The sequence below is a fragment of the Carcharhinus amblyrhynchos genome, chromosome 19 (genome assembly GCF_965287045.1).
Source record: "Carcharhinus amblyrhynchos chromosome 19, sCarAmb.v2.hapA, whole genome shotgun sequence".
Lineage (NCBI taxonomy): Eukaryota > Metazoa > Chordata > Chondrichthyes > Carcharhiniformes > Carcharhinidae > Carcharhinus > Carcharhinus amblyrhynchos.
Window position 1 is genome coordinate 9,332,504 of NC_137342.1, and position 14,851 is coordinate 9,347,354.

General features: G+C 39.3%; 1 protein-coding gene across 4 annotated transcripts in view; it reads right to left on the bottom strand.

Moving 5' to 3' along the window:
- LOC145355300 (zinc finger protein AEBP2-like) overlaps window positions 1–14,851 on the bottom strand; it is a 76,618-nt gene that overhangs the window by 25,111 nt on the left and 36,656 nt on the right. For all 4 annotated transcript variants that reach the window (XR_013888951.1, XM_080207226.1, XM_080207225.1 and 1 more), the window contains exons 3-5: window positions 12,601–12,708; window positions 10,437–10,623; window positions 5,334–5,458 (exon numbers count right to left, since the gene is read on the bottom strand). Coding sequence is in view for 3 of the 4 variants with exons in the window: in XM_080207226.1 (XP_080063352.1) it covers window positions 5,334–5,458; window positions 10,437–10,623; window positions 12,601–12,708 (420 nt within the window). In the remaining variant the exon portion in view is untranslated. The remainder of the gene's footprint in view (window positions 1–5,333; window positions 5,459–10,436; window positions 10,624–12,600; window positions 12,709–14,851) is intronic.

The window sequence follows — 14,851 nt, forward strand, 5'->3', positions numbered from 1 at the left end:
TACTAGCAGTGATACAGCAACTGAGCCTACAGTTCTGCAAGTGTAGCATTAAACTTTTCAGCAATCGGGTATTTAAATATTTTCGCTGAGTTTTATGCCAGACAATAGAATACTTAATGCAGAGCACTCAAAGTTAAATGCTAGTCGGTGAAGCAGAGTTATGTCAAATACACAACATAGACCAATCAATGCTCACTCCCACCCACATAACATTCACTCCCATCCATACTGCCTGACATTTTTCATTTCCTCAACTAGCCATCTCTTTTCGTATGGGAAAGATTGCCAATTTAGTGTCATTTTGCAACAAATTATTCAGAGAGAGAAAGAACAGCAATATGCAATACCTTGGTAAATGGTCTGAAATGCTGCACATTACTAGAGGTGAGAAATAGAAATAAAACATCAAACACAGGGATTTAATTACAAAAATGAGAACTAAAACAGGCCATTTACTTTTGTTGAAACACTCACCCATGTAATACCCAAGCTATAAAGCATTTAGTGTGTTCCTGACCCCACTACAGAATTTCTGATTATTCCACAAAAGATAAAACAGATCCACACTTGAGTGCCACCACTAGATGGCTCCCAGTTGTTTCTTTGATCCAATACAGAACCCAGAGGTGGTGATCAAAAAAGTCATGTGTTCCAATAGCTGTAGAATATCAAGGCTATTATGGAGCACAATGACCAGAATTAAGGTATAAATAAACACCTGGAAATACAGCCCCATAAAATGTGAGTATGGCAATTTACTGTAGAGTTAAATCATTTTGCTCACCAACTTGTCTGACTTACGCTGAGGCATTCGTGCATTTAACCACAAAAAAACCCAGCAGCTTTCAAGTATTTGCATGTGCTTTTCTTCATCAGTTCCTCTGTCTGTCACAGCTCACCCTTGATAAGCCCTAATAAAAACTAGTTCAGGTTATAAAAGAACAACTTTCTTACCTAACCCAAGTTTTAATTTTATTGATAATGCAAAAACACCACCCAGAAAGTCTAAATTATTGTACAGAATTTTATAATTTGCTTACAAATAGACCAGAGTTAAGTCTTCAGTTAATTAAAGCCAAATACTTTGGGAAAAGAAAATCCCCAGAACAAGTTACATACATGCTCTTGGGATCACCACCATTACATTATGAACTAATCACACATTACCATTACATTGGTAATTATCCAAATTTTTCCTTTTAAAACTTTTGAAATTAAGATCAGAAGAAACCATTTGCCTTTATTAAATAAATTAAAAGCTGCCTATAAAATAAAAATGTACACACAATGTAAAGCTGCAGATAAGCAAATCTATAACCTGGAACCACAAACTCTAGAAATGAGGTTTTTTTATCACCGATAATTTTTTTCTCTCGTTCTCAATGTTTGTCAGTTTAAAATGTGCTCTCCCTACTTGTGACTAATATATAAACTTTAATGGATTGAATGTCAACAAGAAAACAGGCCTTTTTGTTCTCAAGGGCCCAATTTTTTCTTAAATGGTCAATGAGCAAGTTTATGATTTGAGGTTTGAGAAGGACCTGGTTGTCAATTAACATACCACACTCTCACCAAATGTACTGAACACAATGCTTGAGCAACTTTATATTATGAAATTTCTTTCAGCAGTTAGAAACGTGCCCTGGGATGCTGGTGTTCCGAATTCTACTGTGCGAGGAGGATTCATAGCAGAAGATTAATGACTTTTTTGCATGAAGAAAAACATGCATTTATATGGTGCCTTTCACAACCACCAAAAGCCCTAAGGTGCTTTACTGTCAACAAAATACTTCCTGAAAAGCTGTTACAATGTAAGAAATGTGGCAGCTAATTTGTGCCTAGGAAACTGAGCAACAGCAATGTGATACTGGCCAGTTTTATGTAATTTTGAATGAGGGGTAAATATTGGCCAGGGCGTAACACTCTTCATTGAAATAGCACCATCAGTTCTTCTACATTAACCTGAGGAAACAAATGAGGTTCTGGTTTAATGTGTCAGCCAAAATACTCCGATAGTCCAGCATGCCCCAAGTGATTGGCATAGTGGTTAGCACTGCTACCTCAACACCAGGTACCCAGGTATGATTCCTGGCTTGGGTCACTGTCTGTGCAGAGTTTGCACGTTCTCCGCACGTCTACGTGAGTTTCCTCCAGGTGTTCCAGTTTCCTTCCACAGTCCAAAAGATATGCTGGTTAGGTGCACTGGCCATGCTAAATTCTTCCTCAGATTATCCGAACAGGCACCAAAGTGTGGCAACTAGGGGATTTTCACAGCAACTTCACTAGTGTTAATGTAAGCCTATTTGGGACAATAAACAAACTTTAATGAATTAGAGCGTCAGCACTCAATTTCCTAGCATGGGACCTGAACTCAAATTTCTGCCTCAGAGGCTAGAGTGCTATCAATTAAGCTACAGCTGATACACACTAACACAGAGGCTATCCAGTTTATATTTTAAATTGACTGGGCAAGTAAGCAGCAGCTGTGTGGGAAATCTTTTACATGACTCTGGGCTTTCCATGAGAAATAGACATTTTCCCAAGTATGGGGTAAACTTGACACCATAATAAATAAGGAAAAGTAAACTGCTGACTACAAGGTTTAAAGTAACAAGTCACCCAGCATCTACCCTGATAGAAAACAGCGGACCAGAATACTGTAAATGCACTTGCTGCTGGTCACTGGGTCAGAAACGTGTGTCAAGATTCTATTTCAGCAAGCATCATTTCAGAAAGTGTGTTTTATTTATATTTCTGCTTTGCTGCCACCAGCAATCTTGTCAAAGCAAGATTACTGATTTTAACTAACTTGAAACCACATCATGCGAGTAGCAAGGAGAAATGACAAAAAACATGGTCCAAGAGGAAGACTGACGGCAAATGGAAAATTACAGAATAGGATCAGGACAACCAACAGCATAGCTCAAATTAACATTGGCAACTTCTGAATAGCAGCACATGAACAACATTGAGCTAAAACTCTGGTACTATATCATGACCTTCTCAGATACTGTGAGATAGACTGTAGAAGTCAGCAATATAAAAATTGAATGGAAAAGCATCCCCCAGGACACTATGTCTCCAAACAAATTATTGAATTTTTGGGGGTCTTGTGAAGAAGTTTTTTTTAAATGAAACATCACAGGGTTACCAGACAATCCGAACAAGTTGACTATCACTTGCACTTACGTTGCGCCATCTGCATGAGACAAACATGAACATCCAGCTCAAAGGGAACACAAGCTTAGCTGGTGTCAACAATCCTGCAGTATCTGACATCAAAAAAATTGAATTACTCTGCTCAGAGCAGATCCAAGCTCTTGGAACAGCCAGGATCAACATCTTAGAAGTTACCACTGACCAGATACTTAATTGGGCTAACCACATAAATAGCATGGCGACAAGAGCAGGTTAGGGGCTAGAAATCTTACAGCAATGAACTCGCCTCCTGATTTCCTAAAACCTGTTACCAATCCACAACACAAATTTCAGGGTAATGAGAATACTCTCTGCTTGTCTGGACGAGTGCAGCTCCAACAATAAATGCTGGCCTAGCCAGTGAAGTCCACAACGCTTAAATGAATAAAAAAAGCAGCATTCCTTTTTACACATGATTTACTCCCTTGTTTCTTTATTGTCCTTGCTCAGCTCTCGTGAGCTGCTGTGCCATGTCCACGTGGGCATTCATACCTATCTTGAACAGGGAGTTCCACGATTCACAGCAATTTTATGGCCCAATTCTCACCCAGTGAGATTCCAAAGGAACTAACAGGGAAATGACAATAATAAGGACTGCAGATCCTGGCATATATGTTGATCCGTCATACAAGATAACCATAATATTTTGGCTTTGTCTTTCTGCCTATACGTGGCATCTGTTAATAAATTTCCTCAGTCTACCTGGATTATATCAGTTTTGAATTTTTTACGTTTTGAAATTCACGATGACAATGAATTCATTATACTATGGGGAACATCAAAGAACTTTATAGTTATATGAAAAATTATGACTTAAAATTATAAATCATTTATTGAAAATATTTTGAGAATTTACAATTAGTGATGTTTTTCACCCTATTAATATTTTTATCATTTTACATGACCTGTAAAATTATCCAGAGAACAAAGTTCCACGGGTGGTGTGTGTACGTTTCACCATATCCGTTCTGGGGATTACCCATGCCTGGAGTAGTATTGTGGGGATCTTGTTCCTCACTGAAACTTGAAGAGGGATGCTGATGAACAGTAAAACAGGCGATTAGAGTAGGGTTTGCATCTAAAAAGAATCCTTGGGATGTGCTCAATGAATAGATCTTATGTTAGCTCAACATGTGTAATTTTGATTGACTTGAACGCCGCAGCCTGAATTTTTAATGGAGTTTCATGCGCAATTAGTCAATTGCAGATCATTTTCCTATTGGTAGATTATAATCTATGGAGGAAAAGACTTGAATTTTGCCAGGGAACATAGTGTTTTCAGTTTACCTTTCATTTGTTAACTGCAATAAAGCAAACTAGATTCATCAAAAATACTTAAAACAGTCACCTTAACCAAAAGAGTAGGCAAGGGGTGTACAGTTTTTCAGTGCCCCCTAATGGAAGTGAGTCCAAGTTCTTAGATTCCTTTTCTGTTGCTTGATTTAACACATTTTATACAGAGTAAGTAATCCCACATTTGTGGGAGGATTTTTTTGAAGCTTCAAAAGTTGACTTATATGCCATGATCAATGGTGGTTGATTTTACCACTCCAGTTTAGGGTGCAGAGGCCCATTGTGGAATACCAACTACTACTTAGCCAAGGTCAACCAACCTAACATTTGTTAATAATTCAGGCTTTTATGGATAGACAATAGGCTGAGCATTGCCTAACCTACTAAATCAATTGGGAGACCTCACTGAGAATTAAATATATTTCATCTGTACGTTCAGACAACATGAGCTGCATAGGTTCAGTTCATTCAAGTGTGCAGTCACTGTACAAGGTCTTCAGTACAAAGCAGCCATTCACCAACTAGCACAAATCAGAATGTCACAATGTGTAGGGACAGGAATGTGGCTAGTGTAAATGTAATGGTGTTGCGAATGTGGTTGCCTTGTGTGTAAATACACACATATGACTAGCACACAGGAGCTACACGTTTAGTTTACTAAGAAATGACCTATATGTTACCACCTGAAATGCCTGTTTCAATTTTTCATCCTACGTATTTCCAATCCATTTTTACTATAGCCTGAAGTGTATTCAGATGGAAGGATAAAATGAGGATGAGTTTATTTTCATGCCTGAAAGTTCATGACTGGAAGAGTAATCCATTGGCAAAATTTTACTCACTGTGCTATGGAACACAACACTATGTCCATTTCCATGACTTTCAATATGGGTCGACAGATTAAAGCAGATGGCACGGTGTCTAATGGCATCCATTGTTTGGGCATCAAAAAAGTCATGCGGTCTTGCTATGAAAAGACAAGAATAAAATATCAAAAGGGAGCAGGCCACCAATGGGTACATCATCATTTACATTACCACATTTTTTAAAACTACCACAAATTCACAGGAGAAAAAAATAGAAAAATTAAAAATATTCTGTTTACCTGCTCGAAAAATGAAAAAGCAGAAACAGTGTTAATGGTACTGTAATTAGCAAAATGATCACAGTACAAAAGGCTTCATCAGAGGGAACTCCTGCCTGACAAATCTGATAGAATTTTGAGATGACCAGGCATTTAGATGTAGGTAAAGCAGGGAAGTCATGTTGGAGTTGTATAGAACTTTGGTGAGGCTACAGCTACTGTGTGCAGTTCTGCTCGCCACATTATAGGAAGGACGTGATTGCACTGGAGAAGGTGCAGAGGAGATTTGGCAAGAAGCTGCCTGGGATGGAACATTTAAATTATGAAGAGAGGTTGGATAGGCTTGGGTTGTTTGGAGCAGAGAAGACTGAGGAGAGCCTGATTGAGGTGTACGAGACTGAGGGACATGAACAGAGTGAATAAGGAGAACTGTTCCCCTTAAAAGGATCATTCATGAGGAGACAGATTCAAGATGCGGGACAGGAGGTATGACAGGGGAGGGTGGGAAGATGTGAGGGAAAACCCCTTTTTTTTTAAACCCAGAGGATGGTGACACTCTGGTATACATCAGCTGGGAGGGTGTCAGAGGCAAGTTGCCTCACATCTTTGAAAAGTATCTGGATAAGCACTTGGCATACCATAACATTCAGGGCCGGTAAATATGATTAGGTTGGAGGTCAGGTGTTTCTCACGTGTCAGAGCTGACTTGATGGGCTGAAGGGTCTCTTCTGCACTGTATGATTCTATAAATTCCAACCTGAATGACATTTCAGTATTTTGGGCAAACATACACTGTATAAATCTACTGAAGCAAAGTCTAGTGAACAAGCTATGCATTTAATCTCTAATTGGCTGAGGAGTGGTAAGTGGTTATATTTTTACAGGCTAGTAATGTATCCAGAGACAATACTATTGAGTATTTTATACGCTCACGTTATATGCTACATGCTTTGTGACAGAAGAACTGAAGCAGTTCTTGAAAAAGTTCAATATGTAAACTCCATTCTCCTCCCCACAGAAAAGGTTTCCTCAGCTCCAAAGCCAGTTATAATAGAACAGATTCATTCTCTTATACATACAAACCAAAAATAATATTTGGTTACAATAAATTACTGCCTGTAACTCTTATCTCCAATTTCTAACAATTACATAAACTTGCTACCTCAGCCTAAACATGACACCTGGATTTTCTAACAGCTCCGCAACACACTGGAACTCATCTGTTATAAAACCTGTAATGTATCTCCACACCATCTGTCACCAACAGGTGCTTGATTCTAAAGGTGTTGCAATTACAAAGCAATATCCAGCAAAGGGGCAGGATGTGGTTTTCAGCCTTAGAAACGTAAAGCTTTTGTAGCCAATTAATCAGTATAAAATATGGAAACCCTCCCCAAGGCCAGAAAGTTATTCACGTATATCAGACATGTAGGAGTTACCAAAGCTGTTTTCAAATTTTAAGTAGTTACTTCAATGGACAATAGTTTCTTTATTACATTGCAAATAGTTCAGACCAGAAGTTGCTCCCTGTGGACACTGTTAGTGAACCATGACTATATGGACAATCAACTTGGAAATTTACTTCCAATAAAGCAGCTCATTTTGTGCACATTTTTCAAGTCAGAGGACACCGTGCTGCCAGATCCAGCCAGGAGTATTTCACTCCAGTGGGATTTACAGTAGGCCCCTACTTTTGGGGAACTATCGAGAAGATTCCACTGATGTGAAGGGGGGAGCAATCAGGGCCCTCCTGAGCACTGGCACCCTGGCAGTACCAGCCTGTGCCCCCAGCACTGCCTATCAGGCATAGGGCAATGACAAAAGGGCGGAGCCTAGGGGGTTATAGGTGGGAACGGAGGGGTCCCACTGCGACTCCACCATTGGGATCAGCCGGGGCAGGGAGGAGGCCAGCGATCGGGCTGGGCTCTGGAGATTGGGGCACTCTGTGCCCAGCAAAAGGGAGGCTGACAGTCCGGGACCACTTTCAGCTATCTGGGTGGGAATACACGCAACCCCTGAAACCCATTGATATTTGGCCTGTGCATTGTACAGAGCATGGGAGATTCTATTGTGAACTCCCACTAAAAAAAACTAACGTGAGTCAGTTGTTTTCCCGCAAATTCGACACTTGATTTTGTTTGGGAGAATCTCGCTCGCTACGTTTTCAAGAAATTATATATGGATCGGGGTGGGGGGGAAATCGGGGATATGACGTGGTTTTCTAGGTTACAGTCAAGTATTAACCTGGAATCTTAACAAGAACGTTTCAGGCACTGTATTCGTATCACGTCTGATGTGTATTAATTATATAGCATTGGTGTTTCCATTGGACTATTGTTCCTATGCCTTTTTTCAAATTGAACTACTCAACTACCGGACTTTCCTGGTCTTTCCCAGGTTCTCTCTTTTTCAATATAGAAATTTCAAATGGAAAGTTACTATAGTTGTTGGCATACAAGTCCACACAAAGCCTTAAAATCCCTCCAAAAACAGGGGCCATTTATGTGCCAAGCAAAAAAAATGTTGCCAGGGATGGGTGTGATGGTTGCTATATTTGTCATTTGCCACGTGGAATCTGCTCCATGCGGGCATGTCTTAAAACTTCCACACAATTCACAAAACACCGTTACCTTACATTTGTGCCGTTGTTGCCAGCACTGCCGACGTAAATAGCTTCTCCTATTTGTGAAGTCTAAACAAAACAATTTTAAAAATTTGATTTAACCATGCTTTAACCCTCCCTGTTCTAAGTAAACAAGCTCAACAAGTCCAGCCTCTCCACTTAATCGAAGTCCTTCATTCACATTATGATTCTAACAAATCTTCCTTGCATTGTGTTCATTGTCTTTTACTTTTTTCCAAGTGTTCTGTTGCAACACCAGTATCCCAATTAAATGATCATTGGAAAGTTTGTTTTAGGTAGCCACTGTGTTGGGTCTGTGATCTGTGCTTCGTAAGTTAAATTATTTCCAACAATTGTTTTGAAGATGTGCTTAAATCAAATTTATTAATTTATCAGTTGGAAACAGGTACTAGACTTTTAAAAAGTGGCCTTTTGTGACACAGACTAAAGTGAATTTAACATGCATCATAATGGCATGTCTAATTTACACCATTATGCATTTCCCATTTCAATCTTATGGAGAGGAGATGGCAAGTCTGCAAAACTCACCAATATAAAATTAACTTGGGGGCAATAAAAGACTTTACTGCCATTTGACAAGATATTTACAGAAATCACCTAAAAACTTAATTGGAAATTAATCAAAGGCTAATTGTTTGGACAAAACATCTTGATTTTAAGATAGCACTCCAAGTGATCTAATCATGTTATAATTAGAATCTGCAATTATGTTTGGATTATGGACAATTGGAGAGAGATCACATGACCAGCCAAGCCTTTTGTGTGGTTTTAGCATGTGGGTTTCTCAGCAAAACAGAACTTTAGTAGCAGTTAAGTGGAGATTGTGCTTCTCTCTCTCTGTCTTTGGACCCTGTCTGCTAATTTGGCTTGATCTCAAATCCCCAAAGACATTTTTTTCAAGAAAAGAACAACTCCACAGCTGTCTCTCCAGGAGAAGAATCAACTCTGGCATCCACATCTTTAAACCTTAAGTGTCAACAGCCAAGCCGTGAACTGCAAACTTCTTTCATTGTTTATAAGATCTAATTTGGCCAATCTATTCTCCCCTATTCTGTAGTCTATAGGTGGTGTGAACTCCCAGATCATGCATACATGCACATGGAGAAGTCAGGTGTGTACTTTATTATTTAACCCAAATTGGTATAAATACAATGTTCTGTAACTTCCTGGTTTCCTACTGCTGGATTTGAGGGGGACCCCAAAGACGCACTAGGGAATCCCTCTCGATACTGGTCACTCCAACGAAGTTACGGCCTTATGAAACTTGCTTGTTAAATTCAAGAAAACATACCTGCCTGTTTTTTTATGATCATCATGTTTCCAGCTGACAAATTAAAAATTAATATTTGATGCAAACATCTTCATAACTATTGCTGAAAGTACTTTAATTACGAGACACAAATGCAAAGATCCGTTGGATTTTCAAGTACCAGGTCTCTTTCCAATCCTACTTTGGTTCATGAAAATTGATTGGGGTCAGGTCACAGCGGATGTTCACGAGATTTGAGATGGCAAGTGCAACATTGTGCAATCAGAAAAACCTATAGTGGCCAAAGTGGAGGGAAAAAGGGGGGAGCCATTCAATCCCTTACCTGGTTGTAACAAGACTTGTAGAGCGTCTACCAATAAGAAGGGTGGATTGAGAGAGACAGAATGGAATTATCAGGCCAAGAAAATTCACATCCACACTAAATCTCCTTTTGCTTCACCTGTCTTCAACTCTGCACGTCTGCCGCTCAGGATATTTTCATTTCCTACACTGGCCAAACTGCAGGAAATGCTACGTCCAAAAGTAATTAGGCTGAAATTACATACCACCCAAGTCCCATCATGTACAGCTACAACGGAAGTAAAGATCATTCCCATGGACAAAATCAAAATCAAAGTCAATTGTGGAAGGTGGGCCCAAGACACATTTATCTATATGCATCCTAAATTTCGAATTAGATCAATTACCAACTATCGAATACAAAAATTGTCAGAATTATACATTCATAGAGAAACATACAGTAACAGTCTGCTCCATTAACTGACTATGCCCTCTAATTCCCTCTCCACGTCCATAACTTTTGACTCCCTTATCAGTTAGGGATCTAACTCAGCCTTAAAAAAATGCAATGGCCTTTGAGAAAAAAATTGCACAAACAAGATAATTCATGACCACAAGTTACTGGATGCAGAGAAATTGATTTAAGAATTAGAAATATGACAACTTACGTAGTGAGCGCCGTCGTTTATTCTTTAGCCTCCTTCGCTTGTTCATAACTGCTTTAGAAGGTGACTCCTCCTTAACCTTCGGTTGACTAGTAACTTTTGCAGAGTTCTGTTGGCTGAAGTGTGTAGGGACATGACGAGCAAGGCCACCTTGCGACGCAAAGCTAGCAGTACATCCACCAACAACACACTGAAAGGAAATACAGCAGCAAAGGTCATATTTCATATCAAGAGCTAATCATTGGAAAAATCATTTTTATAACAAGCTGAATGTGGAGCAAATGTAATTGCTGCTGTTGCATAAATAGCCTGAATAGCTGGGAAATATGATACCCTATCCCAACTAAATTTTAAATCTTTGAAGAAACACATTTCTGATGTAAATTAACTGCACGAGGGTATTGGTTTTGCAGATGCCAGATACTGTCAGGGTGCCAATTCATTTTCATGAAATTATCTACTAAATCAGCTACCTATATAAGACAAAATGAATGCTCCCAAAAACCCAGTTCAGTTGGTAGCAGACTCACTTCTTGAATATAAGGTTCCAGGTTCAAGACCCACTCCAGGGCTTGAGCACAAAATTACACTGACAGAAGTGCTCTCTTTTGGATCAGACTGAGGCCACATCTACCTGCTAGGGTGGATGTAAAGATTCCAAGGCACTACTTCAAAGAAGAGCAGGGGAGCCTGTCCCCATATCCGGGCCAATACCTATCCCTCAATCGATGTCACAAAAGCATCATCACATGGCTCTTTGTGAGAGCTGGCCAAGTGCAAACTGGCTACATTTCCTACGTTACAACAAGAAATACACTTCATAAACTACTTAATTACTATAAAAGGACTTGGAGATAATTGGTGATCATGAAAAAAATGCTTTAAAAACACGATTCTTTAAAGCAAAACAGTGAGGATTGAAATTTGGTAGTTGCTTTGCATCAATACTTCATAAAACTGGAGAATTAAAATAATCAAATTTGGGAGGCTTGTGTGTAGTAGTTATAATGGAGACATGCTTTTGCTTTCTTGCTGAGCACAGATTAGAAAATTCAGGGTGATTGTTTCCTGGTCAAAATGATAAAAGGTATATTCCATAGTGTGTAAATACAGACATTATTTCCTCAGACAAGGGAATCCAGAATCTAAATTCAAGGGAGATCATTCAAGAATCAAATCAAGAAATATTTTCACACATTTTTAGATGAAACAATGACAGGTGATGGGACAAGTAGTATTGAAGAAGCTGCAGGAGGACTGGGACAGGTTAGGAAAGTGGGTAAAAATGGCAGATGGAATATAACATGGGCAAGTGTAAGGTTATGCATTTTGACAGGAAGAATAGAGGCATAGACTATTTTTGAAATAGGGAAAGGATTCAGAAATCTCAAGTACAAAGGGACTTGGGAGTCCTAGTTCAGGATTCTCTTAAGGTTAACTTACAGGTTGGCTTGGAAATTAAGGCAAATGCAATGTTAGCATTCATTTCAAGAGGACGAGAATACAAAAGCAGGGATGCACTGCTGAGACTCTGAGTTCTTCCAATGTCTGCATTGTCTCCTCTGGGTGCTCCGGCTTCCTCCCACAGTCCAAAAGATGTGCTGGTTAGGCGCACTGGCCAGGCTAAATTCTCTGGGTATTTGAACAGATGCCGGAGTGTGGCAACTACGGAATTTGCACAGTAACTTCACTGTAGTGTTAATGTAAGCTTACTTGTGATGCTAATAAAATAAACCTTTAAAAATCAAATCAACAGTACAACTCCAGGTTGGTATAAAGTGTGTTTTGAAAATGATCTCAGAGTTCTGTTCTGATTGAATTATAAAAATAGCTCTGTTTCCTATGCACACTCAAGTGCTCAGGCGCAAAACTCCTTTGTGGGTCACTCAATTGCAACCTGGACAGATGTGTAATGGGCAGCATCAATCTGCCAGTTACACATCATGCTGCAGATATACTGGCCAGAGCCCAAAGGCAACACTAAATTCAACCATTACCTGTAACACCTCTTTTCCAAAGGCACATTTCAACCCAATTACAGTCTATCATTTATGCCAAACAAAACAGTTCTGCATTTCTACATTACGTGATAGGCATTTTGTGCAAAGTTACAAGCATTCTAAAGCCATGTTTTGATAAAATGTGCAATAGATATTTTCACAAATACCTTAAAGGGCTTGTCTCCACTGTGTGTAAGCATGTGTCTCTGCAGCCAGCTTTGACTAGTAGATGGTGTGTTGTATACTTTGCACCCTTTCCATAGGCAGACATATACCTGGAAACACAAATTTGGCGAATGTTTGAAATGCGACTAAAAGGAAATGCCGTTCAAAATTTCAGAAATTTCTCCCCCTTTAACAAAAATTAAATACTTTTGGTGAAACAGAAAAGTATAAGGGATGCCGGAGCTTGATAACTGGGCATGTTTCTTTTGGACTCCCATTACCATGGCACTCCAACATGCAACTTATCACACAGTCATATACAAATTATCATTCCATCTGCATTGTCCTTATTTGTTCAAAGGCAGATAAGCATTCATACTGTACCAGTTTGACATCTTTCACATAATCGGTCATCAGATGACTGGCCTTTGCACAATCTGTGCCAAGGACTCATCCACTAAAATCTGAAGACTTCCTAATAATTTCACACAGGGCCTTCACAGCTGTAGGAGGGCTTTTATCCTATCAGTCTGGGATTGCTTTTCAGTTTGATCTTTATAATGCTGATTCTTTTTTTATATGGGACTATTTGAGAGTCATGCAAAACTTCAGATTCAAGCCACAAAGACATTACAAACTCTTTAAATTCAAGTCATAAAAACACATCATGTTTCAGAGTGCACAACAACAGAACTTTTACTTAACATGCTCTATATTAAGGAAATACAGGAGAAATCTATTATGCACAAATTAGATTTTTTAAGTGCATCCAAGTTTCAGGTTACGCTTGGAACGTCTTTTATAAGCTCAGAATAAAGTTCACTGTGCTGACATAGATGAGTAACAAAGAAAAAGTTGCAGATTTAGAGGCAGTGAAGATCTTACAGAGGCAGTGAAGATCTTACAAAGACAGCTCAATGGGATATTAACCTGGGTTGGTCAGCAGCACATGAAGGACAAATGCAAGTATAAAGCATTAGGAAGAAAGATAGGAGGCACTCTGACGAATCTGGAGATATTAACCAAAAGACAGGTTACAGTATCAAATCAATATGCTGAAACTGTGACCTAGTCAGGCTGCATTTAAAAGTACAGAAAGGGAAGCATTCAGCTCAGAGATCTTGCAGATATCAATAATGAGGATGACCCAAGTTTCAAAGAATGAACTTGGAGCAAGATAAACTGGCACATCAACTCAAAAAAATTACTTGGTGGTGGAGGGCCTAACCTTGTCATACAAACTGCCTAAAGAGATAAAACAAAACTTTGACAAGGCTTTCAAATATGGCTGATGAAAAATGAGTCAAAAGCACATGGCAGAGGACAAGATTCAACAGTTGCCAAAGAATTCTTTGCGTAAAGCATGATGGAATAATTGACAAAACGAGCGATTGTCAAAACACTGCATTTGTTAATGAACCAAATAGATGCTGCGTCAAGGCTCATGTTCTAGAAGATCAAATTGCAGCCAATGTTATCTTGCAATCATCTCAAATTCATTTCTTTCCAGTTCTTCTTTGGAAGAACAGAACTTCATCAGCAATTCAATTTTGTGCCTGAAGAACTGGGGCAAAAAAAAAAGGGAGAAATGGATTTATGAAATTTGCACAAGTGGAATGGTGCCAAAGTTTATACAATGAAAGGAAGCTGTGTGGTAATCAATAATCTGACCATCTGGTCAGGTGTAAATCACCAAGTCTTTTGTTCCTTCTATAAAGATTGCCTCTCTAGTAACTAGCAGAGGTCAGGAACTTGCCATATACGGAGCATTCCACGTGAACCACTGTCTTACAATACCAGGTTAAAGTCCAACAAGTTTATGTGGTAGCAAAAGGCACCAGCTTTCAGAGTACTGGCTGCCCCTTCGTCGAGTGAGTGTTCTAATTATAAACAGGGTGTATAAAGACCCAAACTCAATTTACAGAATAACGATTGGAATGTGAATCTTTATTGCTAATCAAGTCTTAAAAAGGTACAGGCAACATGAGTGGAGAGAGTGTTAAGCACAGGTTAAAGAAAAGTGTATTGTCTCCAGACAGGACAAGGAGTGAAAGTCTGTAAGTCTAGGCAAGTCGTGGGGATTACAGATAGATAAGATGCCTCATAAAAGATTGCTACAGAAGGTTAGGGTGCACACAGTTGGGGGTAAGGTGTTAGCATGGATAGAGGATTGGCTGTCTAATAGGAAGCAGAGAGTTGGTATCAATGGGTGCTATTCTGGTCGGCGGTTGGTGACTAGTGGAGTGCCCCAGG